The 18,865-nt window shown below is 51.9% G+C and overlaps 3 protein-coding genes and 2 pseudogenes across 3 annotated transcripts; 2 read left to right on the top strand and 3 right to left on the bottom strand.

The window, feature by feature from the left end:
• Positions 1-87: 87 nt before the first annotated feature.
• Positions 88-2,373, bottom strand: LOC117193391 (annotated as a pseudogene).
• A 204-nt stretch (positions 2,374-2,577) lies between these two features.
• Positions 2,578-11,245, top strand: LOC117193971 (annotated as a pseudogene).
• Positions 11,239-12,583, bottom strand: LOC117193641 (enoyl-[acyl-carrier-protein] reductase, mitochondrial-like). The gene is made up of 2 exons (XM_033398385.1): positions 12,275-12,583; positions 11,239-12,207 (listed from the first exon to the last, which is right to left on the bottom strand). Exons 1-2 carry the CDS (start codon positions 12,483-12,485, stop codon positions 11,348-11,350), a joined length of 1,071 nt encoding a protein of 356 aa, XP_033254276.1. The 5' UTR covers positions 12,486-12,583; the 3' UTR covers positions 11,239-11,347.
• Positions 12,584-12,866: 283 nt separating this feature from the next.
• Positions 12,867-14,318, top strand: LOC117193642 (protein OSCP1-like). The gene is made up of 3 exons (XM_033398386.1): positions 12,867-13,132; positions 13,246-13,369; positions 13,431-14,318. The coding sequence occupies exons 2-3, from the start codon at positions 13,306-13,308 to the stop codon at positions 14,267-14,269; spliced, it is 903 nt and encodes a 300-aa protein (XP_033254277.1). The 5' UTR covers positions 12,867-13,132; positions 13,246-13,305; the 3' UTR covers positions 14,270-14,318.
• A 1,125-nt stretch (positions 14,319-15,443) lies between these two features.
• LOC108159137 (SET and MYND domain-containing protein 4) lies at positions 15,444-18,073 on the bottom strand. Its single transcript, XM_017292131.2, has 3 exons — positions 17,530-18,073; positions 16,348-17,471; positions 15,444-16,281 (listed from the first exon to the last, which is right to left on the bottom strand). The coding sequence occupies exons 1-3, from the start codon at positions 17,791-17,793 to the stop codon at positions 15,945-15,947; spliced, it is 1,725 nt and encodes a 574-aa protein (XP_017147620.2). The 5' UTR covers positions 17,794-18,073; the 3' UTR covers positions 15,444-15,944.
• Positions 18,074-18,865: the final 792 nt, after the last annotated feature.

Here is an 18,865-nt window from a genome sequence, read left to right as displayed (position 1 = left end):
GGCTGGCTTTCGATGTTGAGACTGCCGATTCGATTTGATATTCTGGGCTATTATGGCGGAGTAAGTATTGCGAGTAAGTATACTTACATATGTTAGTGTTAATAAAGTCTTCAATTTTATAATTGAAATGGTTAATTATAAAGAAAAACTTCTCTAGACAGTGTTAGTAGTGGAGTGCACATATAGCTAGAGCTCCTCTCGTATGGATGGCCGGAAACAAAAACTGAAATACTTGTAGTAAACTTAAGTAACGTGTCAAGGACTTTCGGCGGGGAAAGACCCATGTTCATTTCTTGTGGGCAGATACGGGCGGTGTCCCGTAGAACTTGCGCTTCTTTATGGTCCCTTTGAAGGGAGTTGCTGTAAAAATACAAGAATTTTAATCATTGCAGTGCGCTTAAGGCATTCATCTACTCACCATAAATTGATAACAAGTCCTTGTTGCTGCTGGGCACTCGCTTGACAACGGTTGCTGGCGCCCGGGGTGAGTCTATGACATACTGCTCCCAAAATGCCACTGGTAGCTCGAGCAATGCTTTTATCACCTGCTTTTGCGTAAAGACCTCTGTGTAGATGGCATGTTGATCGGGATCCGGCGATGAATACCCCACAATGGTGGGTCCAAAGATAAGAGAGATGTTGTCGATCGGCATCAGTACCACAGGGCATTGAGCAATGCGCTGGAAATGCAGAATGAGGAAGGCCAGCGTATCCCGATTGTCTTGCGGCATCTGCTTTACAGACTTGTACAGCATCTCTTGGGACATTGAAGTGTCTGGATTTTGAACAGCGTTGGAAAAATCTTTCCACTGGCCGGTGGGGATGAGAGGCTCGACGAGAGACCTCAGGAAATCCTTCACACAACAGCAAAGCACATAGATATCCGTGTTGCCCAAATGTGGGGTGGATTTGCCTCGCAAGAACTGCTCTTTGAGGGCTTTGTACTCCCGCTCCGACGAGGACACGCGATAAAGGCCCACTTCGGTGAGGCCGCGCGCCTCAATCTCATTCCCACAGTGCACAATCAGTGCTGGAATCATGGGCGCAATCGACGGGGCAAAGTCACTGAGGTAGCCCGTCATTGTCTTTGTCTTTGGTGTTCCCGATTGGGGCACACAGCTGACTGTGAGCAGATACCGGCAGTCAATATGACAGCGCACTGGGCAGTCCCGACAACGCAAGCCAACAGCGCCGAACCGAATGCTGTAAAAAATAATGTTGAATATATAAACTTATATGGGGAAAATGGTTATATTTATCCTACCGCTTCTGGCACTGCACACAATTGTCACCGCGCAAGAACGTCTTCTGGCTGAAGGTGTGATTCCTCATCAATGAACGGTGCTGACCGGGTGTCCCCGATTCGGCTAGCACATGCGGAGCCATGGCATTCAGCGAAGTTAGTGGTGGAGCTGTGGCCTCTTTAAAGGGCTAGCGTCGAGGCGTCGATACCAAGCCATCGGCAATCCTCTCAGGGGCTCCATTCACTGGCAGCGACTCAATGGTTGACTCTGCACGGATCACTCCCTGCCCATCCTGGGGTATGGTGACCTTGGTGGTAGCACAAAAGCGCTCAGCGCCCTGACCCACATTCACTGTATGCTCTTCCACGCGAATGCCAGCCCCCGAGCGCCGCATCTTACTCGTGGTTGGCGTGTGCGTCGACATTCTGCCATTCAAACCGGTACTTATCCGCGATCTCCTGTTGCCCACACTGGGGATCGGGTTCTTGGGTAACGAGGGTCGATGCTCGCGCCAGGACTTGGACCTGCGCACGTCTAGGAAGTCGTCTTCCGAATGTGTGATGGACATGTCCGATAGCATCGAGCCTGTGGAGTTGATATCTCCATAGGATTTGTCCTCCCTGACAGCGTTCAGGGACTTGCGCTTTCGGGATGACGGCAATGTGTGAAGAAAGGCCAGCTTATCGCGCGTCTCGTTGTTTAGATTGCGCTCGTGCCGCAACAGATCTGCCACAGCCATTATCTTGCTTTCCATGGAGTCTCTTTCATGATCGGCCTGGCGGCGAGCCTTGATCTCCATATCGATGATGCGTCGGGCGTGAAACAGCTTGCCTTCCAGATCACCCATCTTGGTAAGCGACTTATCCAGCTCATTTTGTATCCTCGCGGTTTCCGCCGCATACCCTGCGCGCTTTTCATGGTACTGCTCGAACATACGCAGGAACCGTAGAAACTCTGCAATATTAACCTATGGCTAGCGTTCGTTCCACACAGACTAGATTCGAATAAATTACTCACCCTCCTCAGCGGTCCCGTCGGTCAGCACTTCCATGCAACGCCGCAGATCATCAAACGACGCCAAGGTCGAAAGCGTCATTTTCAGTGTATTCCTTTTAACCGTAGAAAGAAATCTCTGTACTGGTCCTACTCACGCACTGATTTAGACAATTTTCATACAAATTTGTATTCGTATCTGTATTTTTTTTTACAATAAGTGCCAGGCACGCTGCAAGGGACGCTATAATTTTTTCCAAGTGCCGTTGTTTTCAATTCAATGCAGCTGTCTATCGATAACAGGCGGCAACGACGATTCTATGTAGCGGCTTACAGCACTAGTACTGCGGGAAAAGATTTGGCTTGAGTTCGATTCGTATATTTATTTATTTTAGGCACAAAAATGTCTGTTCCTTCTCGCAATCGCTGGAATGGTCTGCGGCACATACTGGAGCGCGAGGGACCATTCTGCAAGGATGACTTCACAGCCTCTCCTGACAACTTGGATTTCTTGCAAACGAAATCAAAAGTCCTAATCATCGGCGGTCTGGGCTGTGAGCTGTTGAAGGACTTGGCTCTGATGGGCTTCGGTAATTTGCATGTGATTGACATGGACACCATTGAACTGTCTAATCTGAACTGACAGTTTCTGTTCCGACGAACGGACATTGGATCCTCGAAGGCGGAATGCGCTGCGCGTTTCATCAACGGAAGAGTTCCCACCTGCCGGGTCACGCCGCATTTCAAGAAAATCCAGGACTTTGACGATTCGTTCTATCAGCAGTTTCACCTGATTGTTTGTGGACTATACACAATTGTGGCCAGGAGATGAATCAATGGCATGCTGCTATCGATGCTGCGCTACGAGGATGACGGCACCATAGATGTCAGCTCAATTGTGCCCATGATTGATGGTGGTACCGAGGGCTTCAAGGGGAATGCTCGTGTTATATTGCCAGGCTTCACAGCCTGGATCGAGTGCACTCTCGATTTATTTCCACCCCAAGTGAATTATCCCCTGTGTACCATAGCAAATACTCCCCGACTGCCGGAGCATTGCGTTGAGTACGTAAAGCTGACACAATGGAATAAGGAGAATCCCTTCAGTGTCCCCCTGGACGGAGACGATCCCCAGCACATTGGCTGGATTTACAAAAGAGCGGTGGAGAGGGCCAACGAATTCAACATAACTGGAATCACTTATCGCCTCGTCCAAGGCGTCATTAAGCACATAACTCCTGCAGTAGCCAGCACCAATGCTGTCATTGCTGCTGCCTGTGCTATGGAGGTTTTCAAATTGGCCACCAGTTGCTACGACAGCATGTCGAACCACCTGAATTTCAACGATCTGGATGGCATTTACACGTATACCTATGAGCCAGAAAAGTCTGAGAGCTGCCTGGCTTGTAGTAACAAGCCACAACTGCCCATCGAGGATCCCAATACCACCACACTGGATGACGTGATCAAGTGACTCTGCGAATCGCCTCGTTTCCAGCTCAAGAGCCCCGCTCTGACCACTGTGATGAAGGATGGATGACTCTCTACATGTCCACAGTAAAGAGTATTGAGGAGGCCACCAGGAAAAACCTTACACAATCCCTGGGCGAATTGGGACTGCAGGATGGACAGCAGCTGACGGTCACCGATCCCACCTCCCCTTCGGCCATGACCCTTGTAACGAACCTAAAAGGTTTCGATACAATCCGTCCACCGACCTACAATGAGCGCATCGCACCGCACCCCACAACCAGCGCCCCCTCCGCAAGCAACCACCGATCAACACGCGCCAACTCCAAAACGATGACCAAAGACATCAGGTCACGCGGTCTTTCCCCACTCCAGGCCAAGCCATCGGCCAAGTGCAGTCTTCCGGGTTCATCGACGGAGGAAAGTCGGCGCCGCCAAAATCTGCAACGATCAACAAGAACGGCAAAGTGCACCCCGACGCGGAAGTGCATTTGTCAAACCCGCCGACCCAGCAATACGGGCCTATAAAAAGACGGCGACGAGAACCAAAGAGCAACTTACGCAAAAACCCGGCTCAGAGTACGGACGTGGTACCTGAGCAACTTACGCAGAGACCCAGTCCGGAGTACAGACGCGGTACCCGGAACTCACGAGAAGACATCGACGACGAAGTAAAAAGAAGTGCATTTAAACTACTAATACGTACAATAAAGTGTCAAATTATCGAAGTAAAAACACCCGATTGCGTAAGTTCACTCCAATTAGCCGAGGCACCGACTCCCCCCCCACTCCACGTCCACATACACCATTCGATACACAACGCTAGCAACGCCCGCCCAAGCCCTGATCCATCTACTCTACGATAGGCCACCCCCGGCGTCTCCTTTGAAGTTCCATCCGTTTCTACAAATTTCTTGTGGATTGACCCCTGGACGGGACTGAGCTTACCTCAGCCTGAAATAGGTCCATCACAAGTGGCGCCCGAGCAGGGACCCAAGGGAACGTCAGCGAGGGTTCGTGGAATAAAACCCCACGGCCACTAGAGAAGAACAAAAGAAAACGACTCAAAGAAAACCCCGACCTCGCACAATACCAACGGCAAGAGTTGCGCAACGAGCAGACGAAAGCGCGACACAGCGACAGAGAAACGCGAACAGTGCCGTCACCCCGAGAAGAAATTCGAAGCGTCGGCCGCAAAGCTCGACACAGTGCCCTAGTGAAGGAAAAGCGCAAGCCCAGCGAAACAGCCAACTCGAGTAACAATCGAAGCGATGGAATCCCATACAGAGGAACAGCCCAGTGGGTATAACCCTGGAGAATTCGTCGCCAACCCAGGGGTGAGTACCGGCTGGATACACAAACGCCGCCGAGAGGAGCTGGAGTCCTTCGCGGAGGAATTCGGATTCAGCCGCGAGGGCAACGTGGAAGATTTGCGGAGAAATTTCGCCGAACTAGTCGCCGGGCCCCTCGAACACGACGCCTGGGTCAGGCTGGCAGAGCTCGAGCGGCAGTACGCCAGATCGCCAGGACGAGCCAGATCGCCCCAGCCCGACATCTCAGCACTAACAGAGAAGCGAAAGGCGGACCCCAAACTCAGCCTACAAGTTCCAGGAGTAGTCATGGAGGGCAAAGTCAGCACCTCACAGACATCGATAACCGTCGAAGATCTACCGAAGCCCCCGCCCCCGGAGCCAAGGGCTTCGCCCATGAGAAGGATCTTGCCGACAGCAGGAGGAAATGGCCCCACAGACGGTCATTACTACAGTCACGCCGCACAGATGGCGGAACGGATCCGAAAGTGGGGAATCCAGTTCGACGGACAGAACGACCCACTGTCGTTCGTCGAACTACTGGAAGAGCGTGCCCTCTCGTACGGGGTAGACATGAACTACGTGCTGCGAGCCATGGCAGAGCTCCTCACCGACCGAGCCAACCGTTGGTTCCGCACCAGCCGACTTCAGAGCGCGTCTTGGGCTGATTTCCGCCAGGAATTCCTAGCCTTTTTCCTGCCTCCCCGCTACTTCGAGCAATTGGAAGACCAGATTAGGGACCGCAAACAAGCGGTGGGCGAACCGTTCAAGGTCTTCATCATCGAGCTCCGGTTGCTCATGCACCACGCCGGGTACGACGAAGCCAAGGAACTTAGCAGGATCTATGACAACACCCTCCCGGCGTACCAGCTGTACGTGCGAAGACACGAGCTGAGAAGTCTGACGCAATTAACAATGTTGGCCACGGAGTTCGAGAGTATCCAGGAACGAAACGTACCAGCGACCCTCATCCCCCTCGACAACCACCCAGGTACACGCGGCCAACGGCACAACAAAACGAAAGCGGGTCGAATCGGGCCCAATTCCGAAAGCGTCACTGGAACACCTCGGAACCCGCAAGGAAGCCGCACCAGGCCGGCGCTCCAGCACAGGAAACGACACATCGAATGATCACCACCCCCATCGCCAACCCACGCGCAGCCTGTCGACGCTGCGGAGAAGCTGGACATGTTTCTCGTGACTGCATCAACCCATCGATCCTCTTCTGTTGGGAATGTGGTAGGCGCGGAACGCGCACCGTGGGCTGTTGCCGCCGGGACCCGTCGGGAAGCGACTCGCGTCCCCAGCTGACACGGGAACAGCCGGGCACGACGCTTCCTGAGACAACCAACTAAGAAACCCGCTACAAGTACACGACGGCCGGATAATGGCGAGAGTGACCATCGGAGGACGGCGCGCGGAAGCCACGGTCGACACCGGGGCGTCCCGAAGCTTCATCAACGCCGACCTCGCCCGCAAACTCGGCCGCGACAACGACCTGCGAGCCGCCTGCGTCCCGATACGCCTAGCCGACGGCTCAGCTCGCGAGATAACTCAGATCTTGCTAGCGCGCGTCAAACTAGACGAACAAGAGATACAGATGCCACTCTTGGTACTCCCCAATATGGTAGAGCAAGCCATCATAGGGATGGATTTCCTGTGCGCCATTGAAACCACAATACAATGTGGCGCCACTCACCTCCATCTCCAAGGCTCTCAACGCCCCATCCCAAACACGCCGACGATCACCGCTAGCCAAGTACACGCCCCCGGAGCCACGAACTCGAGACCTCCGCCGCCGATGAATTCCCCGCCACGACACGAGACAAGAGCACAAGGAACACAAAACCCACGGCCATGACGAAGCACACTAGCCCCAGGCCCACTCCGAGAAAACCAAAACTAAGCAAAGCCACGAAGAAAGCGAGCCGGTCTCCCGAGGGCACCGACGCGGTTCCACCAACGAAGGGAAAGGAACCCAGGACGCCCCTCCAGAAGACAACCCGGCCCAGCAACGGCAGCCGCCACGCAGCAGGCAGGCGCTCGAGGTACCACCTCCGACCGCCCCCCTGGCCACGAACGCGTCGACACCGCCCTCGACGCGAAAACGACCCCTACGACACCGACCGACCCGCTACTCCCGCGTCCTCTCAGGCAGGAACCGGGAAAGGCGACCACTGCCACACGAAGCACCCATCGGAACCCCGACGCACCTGGAGCCGACGCACCATCAATCGTCCCCGACATCATGGAACGCCTCCCGGGCAACACCTCGTACGGCGCCGACATATGGCCCAGCACCACGCCTGGAGCCATGTCGGTGAACCTCACCGCCCAAACTAGCCGTCGGTCAAACGCTACGATCGCCATCGAGACCCGCACGTTCGTACATCACGCTGAGTACAACGTCGCGCAAGCACCCCCCAGGACACTCACGAGCCCCCTACTCATGATCGAGGCACCCGCCATCGTCGCCAGCATAAGCGAACCAGTCGAACCACCAGGCGCATTCGACACAACAATCCTCCCCGAGAACCCCGACCACACTTGCGACCCAGGAATCGACGACCCACCCGAGGACGATTCGGAACGAATCTCCGACCCATGGCTTCCCGACATCGCGCCGAAAATACGGAAATTCCTAGACGAGGAACTGCCAACACTCGCCGGCATCCGAGGGACGACGGACCTAACGGAACACACTATCGTCATGAGGGACAACCGACCCATAAAACAACGGTACTACCCGAAAAATCCAGCCATGCGGCGGATCATCGATGAACAGGTCGACCAACTGATAGCTGAGGACCTAATCGAACCATCCCGGAGCTCCCACAGCGCGCCAATCGTCCTGGTCCGCAAAAAGGACGGGAGATGGCGCATGTAGATTATCGGCAGCTAAACGAGCGTTCCATCCCGGACGCGTACCCGCTACCCAGGATCAACTACATACTAGAGCGACTCCGAAATGCCCACTTCATCACGACCCTCGACCTGAAAAACGGATATTGGCAGATACCAATGGCCCGCGGCAGCCGGGAAGCCCCGGCATTCACGATACCCGGGCGAGGATTATACCAATGGAAAGTAATGCCTTTCGGTTTACACTCCGCGGGAGCCACGTTTAAACGGACCCTCGACGCCGTTATCGGCGCAGACATGGAACCATTCGCGTGCGCATATATCGACGACATCGTCATCGTCGGGAAAAGCTTCCAGGAGCACCTGAACAACGTGAAAGAAGTCTTCGCACGACTGCGGAAGGCAAACCTACGGGTCAACACGGACAAGTGTGCCTTCTTCCAACGCCGGATAAAATACCTGGGCCACATGATCAGCGAAGAAGGTATCCACACGGACCCCGACAAAATCGCAGCCGTAAAGGAGCTGAGGCCGCCGACCAACCTGAAGGAGCTACGACAATGCGTAGGCATGGCCGGGTTGTACCGCAGATTTGTCAGAAACTTTGCCACCGTAGTCCAACCAATGTCACTGCTGCTGAAGAAAGGGAAAGCATGGACAAGGGGGCAAGAATAACAAGACGCCTTCGACGAGCTGAAAACACTGCTCACCACCGCACCGGTACTCGCCTGCCCAGACTTTAACGTCAAATTTTCCCTGCAGACGGACGCAAGCAACCTTGGAGTAGGCGCGGTCCTCACCCAAGAGATCGAAGGGAAAGAGCGGGTCATCGCATACGTCAGTCGACGCCTCAACAAGGCAGAAGAAAACTACTCGGCCACCGACAAGGAATGCCTCGCCGTCATCTGGGCGATCCGAAAACTGCGATGCTATCTCGAAGGCTACCGATTCGACGTCATAACCGATCATCTCGCACTAAAGTGGCTGAATACCCTCGGGAGCCCTTACGGTAGAGTAGCAAGATGGGCGCTCGAACTACAGCAATACCAATACGACGTGCGCTATCGGGCCGGCAGCCAGAACGTAGTCGCAGACGCACTATCAAGACAACCACTGGAGACCCTCTCCCGCATTGAGGAAGACGACACACCATGCACCTGGCTTAAACAAGGGATCCAACAAGTCCAAGACGAACCCCAGAAGTACCCAGACTACACGAACGAAAATGGGCAGCTACACCGCTATCTAGGACACGGAGCCGACGACGACGACCACATACCGTGGAAACTATGCGTGACCAAAAACGGCCGGACGAGAGTACTCCGCGAATGCCATGACGAACCAACGGCAAAACACCTTGGCGTCCGGAAAACCATCCTGAGGACAACACAACGATACTACTGGCCAGGACTACACAGAGACGTGCGACGGTACGTGCAGGGCTGCGTAAGCTGTCAGAAGTTCAAAGCCACGCAGCGCAAGGCCGTGGGCAGGATGCTCACACGTAAAGCCGAAGAACCCTTCGCCACCCTGTGTGCCGACTTCGTCGGACCATTACCACGGTCCAAGCACGGGAACACCATCTTACTGGTATTCTTCGACACTTTCTCCAAGTGGGTCGAACTGGTACCCCTCAAGAAAGCGACAACAGCGAACCTCGAACGAGCCTTCAGAGAACGAATACTGAGCGACAACGGAACCCAGTTCACCAGCCGATCGTTTAGAACATTCATGCGAAGCGCAGGCGTGGAGCTGCAACACACAGCCCCATATTGCCCCCAGGAAAACCCGACGGAGAGAGCCAATCGGACTGTGAAAACGATGATCGCCCAGTTCGTCGACGACCACCAGAATACATGGGACGAGCTCCTACCCGAGATGACATTGGCGATCAACTCCACCGTCTCCGAGACGACCGGATTCAGCCCCGCCTTCCTCCTGCAAGGAAGAGAGCCCCGACTCGCCGGCGCCCTCTACGACGAAGTCACGCCCGGGACAGGGAGTACGCCAGAGACGGCCACCAGCAAAGCGACGAGGCTGAAAGAAGTATTCGCCATCGTCCGGAACAACATCCAGAGAACCAGTCAAGAGCAAGGGAGACATTACAACCTCCGCCGGCGACTATGGCGCCCCGCCGTCGGATCGTTGGTACTACTACGCCAACACCACCTCTCAAACGCCGCCGAGGGCTTTGCGGCAAAGCTAGCCCCGAAGTTCGACGGCCCCTACCGGGTCAAGAGTTTTCCATCACCAAACATCGCCAAATTGCATCACTGCGAAAGCCGGAAACACAAAACCGCAAATATCAACGACCTGAGAGAGTTCCACGATCACGAGTCCGAAGAACCCACTGACCTACTCGAGAATGCTGACATCCACGAAGAAGGCAACGAACACCGTCAACCGGATCCTGCCGACGCTTCTAATCCAGGAGGTACGGCGGCGACTAGAGCCCCGGGGCCGGACCCTATTCGACAGTTGGTGGTTCGAACAAAGGTACAGGACCCACCGCCGCGCACCCGACGCACGAGTCTTCGTAACTCTCGTCGGGGAAGAAAGGGGAGGGTGTAACGAACCTAAAAGGTTCCCATACAATCCGTCCACCGACCTATAATGAGCGCATCGCACCGCACCCCACAACCAGCGCCCCCTCCGCAAGCAACCACCGATCAACACGCGCCAACTCCAAAACGATGACCAAAGACATCAGGTCACGCGGTCTTTCCCCACTCCAGGCCAAGCCATCGGCCAAGTGCAGTCTTCCGGGTTCATCGACGGAGGAAAGTCGGCGCCGGCAAAATCTGCAACGATCAACAAGAACGGCAAAGTGCACCACGACGCGGAAGTGCATTTGTCAAACCCGCCGACCCAGCAATACGGGCCTATAAAAAGACGGCGACGAGAACCAAAGAGCAACTTACGCAAAAACCCGGCTCAGAGTACGGACGTGGTACCTGAGCAACTTACGCAGAGACCCAGTCCGGAGTACAGACGCGGTACCCGGAACTCACGAGAAGACATCGACGACGAAGTAAAAAGAAGTGCATTTAAACTACTAATACGTACAATAAAGTGTCAAATTATCGAAGTAAAAACACCCGATTGCGTAAGTTCACTCCAATTAGCCGAGGCACCGACTCCCCCCCCACTCCACGTCCACATACACCATTCGATACACAACGCTAGCAACGCCCGCCCAAGCCCTGATCCATCTACTCTACGATAGGCCACCCCCGGCGTCTCCTTTGAAGTTCCATCCGTTTCTACAAATTTCTTGTGGATTGACCCCTGGACGGGACTGAGCTTACCTCAGGCCATCACACCCTACAACTCAAGTATCAAGCAAACGAGGTGGAGATGAACTGAATCATATTCAATCCCAAGATACAACAAATTTGTTCCGCATACATATATACCACATCATGGGTATACAATAAAGCCAAAGGCTAAGAGCCTCAATTAATCTAATTATTCGCTCATGTTTAGGATGAACTTCTTGCCTGTGAATCCCTTGAAATTGAGAGCTGCTGCTGCGGCGTTCTTGAACTTCTCCAGGGGCACCATCTCATGGGTGGGAGCCACGAATTTTCCCTGTTCCATAAGCTCGAATAGTTCCTTGAACATTTGCTTGCGTTCGGGTGTATCGTAGTTCTCCTTGGACCAGCGAGTCATCCAGAAGCCTCTAAATGCAATGTCTTTGAAAATTAGTGGTCCAGTAGCCACCGTAACTGGCTCCCGGGACATGCCCCCGTAGGTAACCATAACGCCGCGGTCATCCAGATGGCGCGACACTTCCGTTGCGCTTTTGCCGCCCACACAGTTGAACGCCAGCTTTGGGCGCTTGACCTTCCCGGTTTTAAAGATGTCACTGGTGCGAACCTCTGCCTCTGTTAGCACCGCCGTGGCATCCAGGCACTCCAGCAGTTGCTTCAGCTCACAAATCTCCGGGCGGTCGCGGACAATGCCAATGCTATTGATGCCCCAGGCGCGGCACAGTTGGTGGACAGCCTGTCCAACAGCGCTGTCGGCTCCATTTTGTATGACAGTGTCGCCCGGTGACAGCTTTACAAAGTCCTTTAGCATGCGATACGCAGTGCACGGATTGACAGTAACGGTGGCCGCCTCTGCCAAGCCAACTTTTTTGGGCACGGTCATAAGCTGATCTTGATTGTAGAGGCCATACGTGGTCCATGTCCCCAGACCTGTAGCCAGAGGTATAACGTGCTCCCCCGCTTGCCGGCCCTTGACATTCTCCCCGACACAGATAACCTCGCCTACGAATTCATTGCCGGCCACGGCTGGAAATTTTGGTTTGACGGGATATTTGCCTAGCGAATAGAGTAATTTAACTATAATCTGTCCACCAGCATACGCTGTATGTGTGTTTTGGCTCACCCTGAATGGTATTAATGTCCGCTGGGTTGATGGGAGCCGCCAAAATCCTCACCAGCACTTGCTTATCCTGCGGATCGGCCAGCTGGTCCTCGACCAGCTTCAAGACATCTTGTGGCTCTCCGTGTTGGGTGTACTTCAAGGACTTGGCCACCACGGACATTTGCCGGCACCAATGGGCTGCGTGACCAGGACGAAGCGTTTGACGCAACATTATTTATAACAAAAAAAAATGAAATTTTCCTTAAAATTTCAGAACAGTGCTGGATAATTCTTGCTTGGAACGATACGGCGCCTGTTGCACACTAGAATTCTGTTTTGGCGCTTGTGAGCTCTTTCAAAATCAATTCGCCCCAACTTCTGGAATTCGCTAGGACTGCATGCACGAAACTTCCGACGTGTACTTCCTGCTGCTGCCCTTCACTGGAGGTGCTTAATTCACAAATGGGAAGCCACATAGGAAGCCGTCAAATTAGCATTGAAGTGTATTCCAGGGAACCTGCCATATGTTACGCTCGTTCTAAAATACGAGTAGCTAGATAATTCCCCCTACTAATGACACGAACGCGAAAACGTCTTAACTTTTTAGCCTGCTGCCATAATTTCCATAATAATTTCATTGCGTTTGCCATTGAGATATACTAATCAATAACTCTCCATGCAATGGAGTCCAAACCCCACTCCCCAGTTGGAGGCCGCCGCACTACCCACACTGTGGTCATAATTATACACGTCGTCTGTCGTCGGCGTCGTTGTTTTTGTTTGTAGTGAAAGTCGTTGCCGGGGCTCTCATAAAGCCGTCAAACATGGCAGGACACGGGGACCTCTCTGCACGGAAACGAAAAATCCAATAAACTAAATGTATGTGTGAATACTTTTTGAGGCTTGCGTGCCGTCGTCGCCGTCTTGGCTAAGTTTAGTTTAGATTCGACCCTTGTGCCTGGCAGTAGCCTTTAAACAATGTCCAATTTCAGTCCGAAGCAGCACCAGCAGCTGAGTCCCCGTGCTTTATTTTGGTCAACCTTGGCTGCGAGATGCTCTATGTGATTGATCAGCGGCTGAAGGCGCAACAAATCGCCAAGGACAAGTCGGTTCAAGGTGAGTGGGTGGCCCTCCTTCAATGCGTTTGATCCCAAGCCTACGTAACCGCTTCTGGCAGTTATCCACGATGTGACTGCAGTACTGCTGGATCCCAAGTTCATCGACTCCCTACTGAACGGCTCCAAGCACAACAATGCCCAGCTCCTGACAGTCGAGCACTGCAAATTCATGCTGAACGATATAGCCACCTGCTCCGTGATGCGCATCGATGAGCAGTCCATGGGCAAACTGTGGAACCTGATGACCATGCTATACAAATGGCAGCTGTTTGTTTCCCGGCACCAACACCATTTGCTCGAGATAACCTTCCGACACCTGGAGGCCATCAACAAGATGTATCCGGACTCCAAGCGCCACATGCTGATTGACTTTACCAAGAACACTCTGCTGGACTTTTGGAACGCCAGTGGGGAGGAGGCGCAGCTGTCCATTTACAGTACCAACAAGGCCTGGTTGGAGTGCTTCAATATGAAAATATCGCTGCTGATTCGGCTAGGTTTCCAGGCCATGGACGGCAGCTTTTTAAAGGACGTAGATCAGGAGTACTTCGGCGACAATGTTCAGACCATTGGTGACAACATGTACGTGAAGAGTGAGGAGGCGCATCAGCAGAGCGCGCGAGAGCCCAACAGCATGGACCAACTGGCTGCCCAGCTGAACATCAGTCCACTGCCTGCAGGCGAGGACCTGCAGCCGATAAATGCCCGCCAGTTCCAGGAGCAGTTTGAGCAGGCGTTTGGCAATGTTCTGTTCGATGAGGGCCATTCCTCCACCTCAACAGGTTGCGAGTTTGTGCAGCTCCAGACAGCTGCTAGGGCAAACACGGAAGCCCCCCACAGCAGGAGGGAGTCCATACTCAATCAGAATCTCATCGACTTGTACAGCAAGATGGCTTAGAAATTAAGGAGATATTTACAATTAAAAACGAGGGGGAACGTTGTGAGTTGCTGCGGACACCGCAACTCTACAGTTATACCCGATACTTAGTCAGTATGGCTCTCCTCCGGCAGACGCCGCTAATATTGAACGACACGACAAAGAGTGCGTGCGAGAGAGACAGAAAATCAGTCTGAGCGTGACGTCGGGCGCTGCGTAGCCACTGCAAATTGATTTGTTCCTATTGGCTATAAAAATTATCTTATCTGATCCAGATTCAGCAATCTGATAGATATGGTCATTATCTATGATTCTGCGTTTTTAGTTTTTTCGAATGTGCAATATTGTGGATGCAACAGATTTTCGTCCTTTGTGTGGGCGGACAGGGGTGGGGCGAAATTTTGAGATACCACGTTTTATAGTAAGATCTAACAGAAGTGCGGATACCAAATTTGGTTACTCTAGCCTTAATAGTCTCTGAGATTTTTGAATATCCCCAGATTTTCGTCCTTTGCGTGGCGGAAGGGGGTGTGGTGAAATTTTGAAACAAACTCGTCTCGGTCCGATATATTAGGAGTGTGGATACCAAATTTGGTTGCTCTAGCTTTTATAGTCTCTGAGATCTAGGCGCTAATGTTTTACTCTAAGCAAAGCCGTCTATGCTACGTGTGTGTTAGAGAGAGACAGGGCGAGAAAAAATGAAATTGTTTTCTTGATGCTGGCTATAATAATAATACGATCCAATTCAGCTTCCGCAGTCTTAAGGATATGGTCATTCTCTACAATTCTACGTTTTTGGATTTCTCATATCTTTAAAATTGTGGATGCCACAGATTTTCGTCCTTTGTGGGGGCGGAAGTGGGCGGGGCGAAGTTTTGAAATATTTTTGTAGCAGTGACATATCACAGAAGTCTGGATCCAAAACATCGTTGCTCTAGCTCTTATAGTCTTTGAGCACTAGGCGCTGAAGGGGACGGACAGACGGACAGACAGGGCCCAATCGACTCGGCTATTGATGCTGATCAAGAATATATATACTTTATGGGGTCAGAAACGATTCCTTCTGGACGTTACACACATCCACTTTTACCACAAATCTAATATACCCCAATACTCATTTTGAGTATCGGGTATAAAAAAAATATTGTATTTCTCATATAGTGGGTGTTTTGTAAAATAATTATAAAAACATGTGTCGGTTTTATGGATTCTGTTTTGTATCTCTTTTAGCATGCTTCGAATAAATGTTTTCTTCGAAGATATTCAAAGACGTGGACAAAATAAATCATCATTTGAAATTTTGAGCTTGCAACAACTGTGAAATGTGTGGTGTCTGGTCTGGTGTGCTGTTGCTGTGTTGTGGTGCAAAGTAAAATAGAACTAAGGATATCGGTCGAAATGTACAATTACAAATTACAATAAAAGTTAAGTGTACTCCTGGTGGTTGCTGGCGTTGCCTTTTCCCTAGAGTCTAGACTTATAGCAACAAAATGTATCGTAATTAATTACTTGTTTGCTTTTGTTTTTAATACGCTTCTTTCAATCAATCAGCTCCGAAAGAGTTCGTCCGTATGTGGGGGATGCGGAAGGAGGATGCAGGATGCAGGATACAGGATGCAGGATACAGGATGCAGGATATAGGACGCAGGACACAGGATACAGGAGGAAGTGGGAGTTAAGTTGATGTCTAGTCAGATTACATTTTTGCCTTGAGCGGGACTGCATCCACCATGATATGCAGGGCCATTTTGAGGCACTCCTCGGCCGAGCTGATCTGCTCGCAGGGATAGGCGGCGCCGTATTGCGTAAGGAATTCACAGTACTTTGTGTAATTGCTCGTCGCAAAGTCATAGTTGTAGGCACCCAGCGACTTCATGTCCGTGTCGTCGGTGACCGAAGGAACTGTCGCCTTGTGCGGCATTCGACCGAAGGTCGGGTAGTCCAGTTCGCAGCCCTCGCACTTGCAATCGAATCTGTACTGCATGGAGAGAGTGTCTAGCCGCTGCTGCTTACTGAAGACCGCAAAGTGGGCGCTGCATTTGAGAAGACGAGTTAAAGCTTAGTCGTGCCAATGAGAGGTTTTGTGGTTAATCACTCACCCATAGTTGTCGTAGAGAACATTCCCCGCCTTGATAGGCCTAAGCACGAACAGGTATGCCTTGGTTCCTTCGTAAATTCGGAGGGTGTTGGGCGCACAAGAGTGATTCAGCAGCGAAAGGAAGGCGTAGGCACCCGATGAGTGCGTTTGATCGTCCTTGGTCTCGTTCACCTGTTCCACAAGATCGATGCCATGCATATTCGAGGGTGATGTTTGCAGATGCCTGAAGAGTAGGTCCGTAAAGAAGTTCCTCCCATCCTCGCCGCCCAGGAAGTCCTTGAGCGGCGTATACTCGATGATGAAGTGCTTCAGCACGGCACAGACAACCGAGCGCTGGAAGAGATCAGAGACGGATCGCAGATGCTGGTTGGTGACAAGTCCGTGGATAGCCCGGTAATGCTCCTGGGCAGACAGTTGGTTGTAATCCAAGTCGAAGGCGCACTTGTGCTGGTTCTGCGGCTGCTCACAGAAAGCCATCAGCTCCTCGACACTGGGATACAGGTCCAAGGCAGCCATGGTGGTCCGCAGGGCGATGCCGTGGATCTTGTTGAACATGCGGTGCAAGAAATCGATGATTCGACACTCGAAGCGATGAAAACTGGATATGGCCCGAAGCTTGCACTCCTCGGAGCAGAACATGACGGAGCAACAGCTATCGCAGGGAATGAGGGTCAGGTAGTTCTCCCGCTTGCAGGTGGCACACCGAATATACCGCATCGGGGGCAACAGAGTCGAGCAGAACGGCTGCTCGACAGCAATCAGATCGCCAACCACCAGATCCCGGTTGGTCACAACGAAGCGCCCCTCGTCGGACGATTCCCTCAGCTCCAGGCAGTCAGCAATATACGGGACCTGGGCATGGGAATCGAAGCTCAGCTTGAACTCGTGAGGAACCACATCGGGGGCCTGCTGCTCTAAAAGCTGCTGGCAGTCACGTTCTCGCTTGTCCAACTTGTGGCTTAGTCTCGCCGGGTAATTCGCCTTCCGGGCCAGCTCAATATTGGCCAGGCAGTCCCTATAGCGCTTCCATTCGAAGAGAACTGCCGACCGATTGGCATAGCCTATGGAGAGATGCTCTGAGTTGGGTTCGGCAAAGCAAATGCTTTTGTTGTACAACTCCAAGGCCTGAAATGCAAGAGGCAGGAGGTTAGTTCAACTAGATTTGGGATGAGGATTGACTCACCTGAAAGTATTTCCTGTTCTTTAGGGAGAACTGCTCGTTTCCAAGCATGCGGAATTCGACACTCTTCTTGTTGCACTTGTCCTCTCGCAGGGTCACGTTCAGGAAGATCTTCTCCATGTACTTAAAGTCGATCAGAGCGTGCTCGACAAAGTTCACTTTTGAGTAGTTCTCCTTCAACTCGTTGAACTTTCCCGAAATTATGCCAATCAGCTTCCAGTCGTTGAGCTTCTTGACCAGGTCGTCGCTCACGTCGTACACGTCCATTGCTCTTTATTATTTATCCCCAGACGCTATGCACATATACCAGCTCCCGGCTCCTTCCTTCCTTCCGCGTGTTGACGCCGCCGCCTGTTTTTTCAGCCACAAAATCGGTTTATTCTCCCCTCACCAGATGCCACGCAATTCTTGTGGCGCACGTGTGGACCGTTAATTTGCAATTTCACAGATGATTTAGATTTTCAAATATTGCAATTGGATGCAATTCGCATTTTTTTTTGTTTTTTTTAAATTTTTTTTTTGGCCAATCTTTGCTAGCAGTGACCGCCCGACACTACGAATATACCGAAATATACCATCTCATTCTCAAAATATACCGAAGAATAAAACGAACTTAACCCACCCAACCCCCTTTTTAATTAAACAGATGCGCAACTCACATTTCTCTTTACGTGTAAAAAACGCTTCGCTACGATATCTTTCACATCAACTGCGCTAAAATTCTTTCAGTTTCATTATTTTTGCGGAAATATATTGTTATGGGCGGTTGTGGAGAGAGCCGATAGGTATCAGGGCTGGAGAAGAAAGAGACAGCGGCATCTATAGTGGATCCTGGGAAGCAGTGGCAGAGTTGCGTGGGAGGAAAGGAAACGGGGCGAGGAAGAAAAAAAAAGAAGTTTCCGGTGGAGAATGGTGGCGGCCGCACGTGCCCTGAAAGAAAAAAAGGAAACAAAATTGGTGATCGTGGAGACGACGATCCCACCAAGACAGCAGCATAATGGATATAAAATGAAAAGTTGAAAAGAGTCATGAGTGTGTTCCAGTCCCACCTGAACGATAGGTGGCCAGGGCTGAGGGCGACGCGCCATCTAGCGGAAGTCCAGGGAGGCTCGATGGTGTATTGTGACATCGGGGGGAGCTGGAGCCGTTACTGGGGATATAAGGAAGAGAATAGGATTAGTTATAGGTATTAGTAAGGGAAAAGGGGATAAATAGGAGTGAAAATATTAGAAAACGTGGATTGGATTATGGAAATCGTGGAGCGTGGACGGAGTAACGTCGAAATTTGAAATTTTGTGCTTAAAACAGAAAGTTTGAAGTGAGTACAGAAAAGGCGGGC

This window comes from Drosophila miranda (assembly GCF_003369915.1).
Source record: "Drosophila miranda strain MSH22 chromosome Y unlocalized genomic scaffold, D.miranda_PacBio2.1 Contig_Y2_pilon, whole genome shotgun sequence".
NCBI lineage: Eukaryota > Metazoa > Arthropoda > Insecta > Diptera > Drosophilidae > Drosophila > Drosophila miranda.
This window is presented reverse-complemented; position numbering and strand designations above follow the sequence as displayed.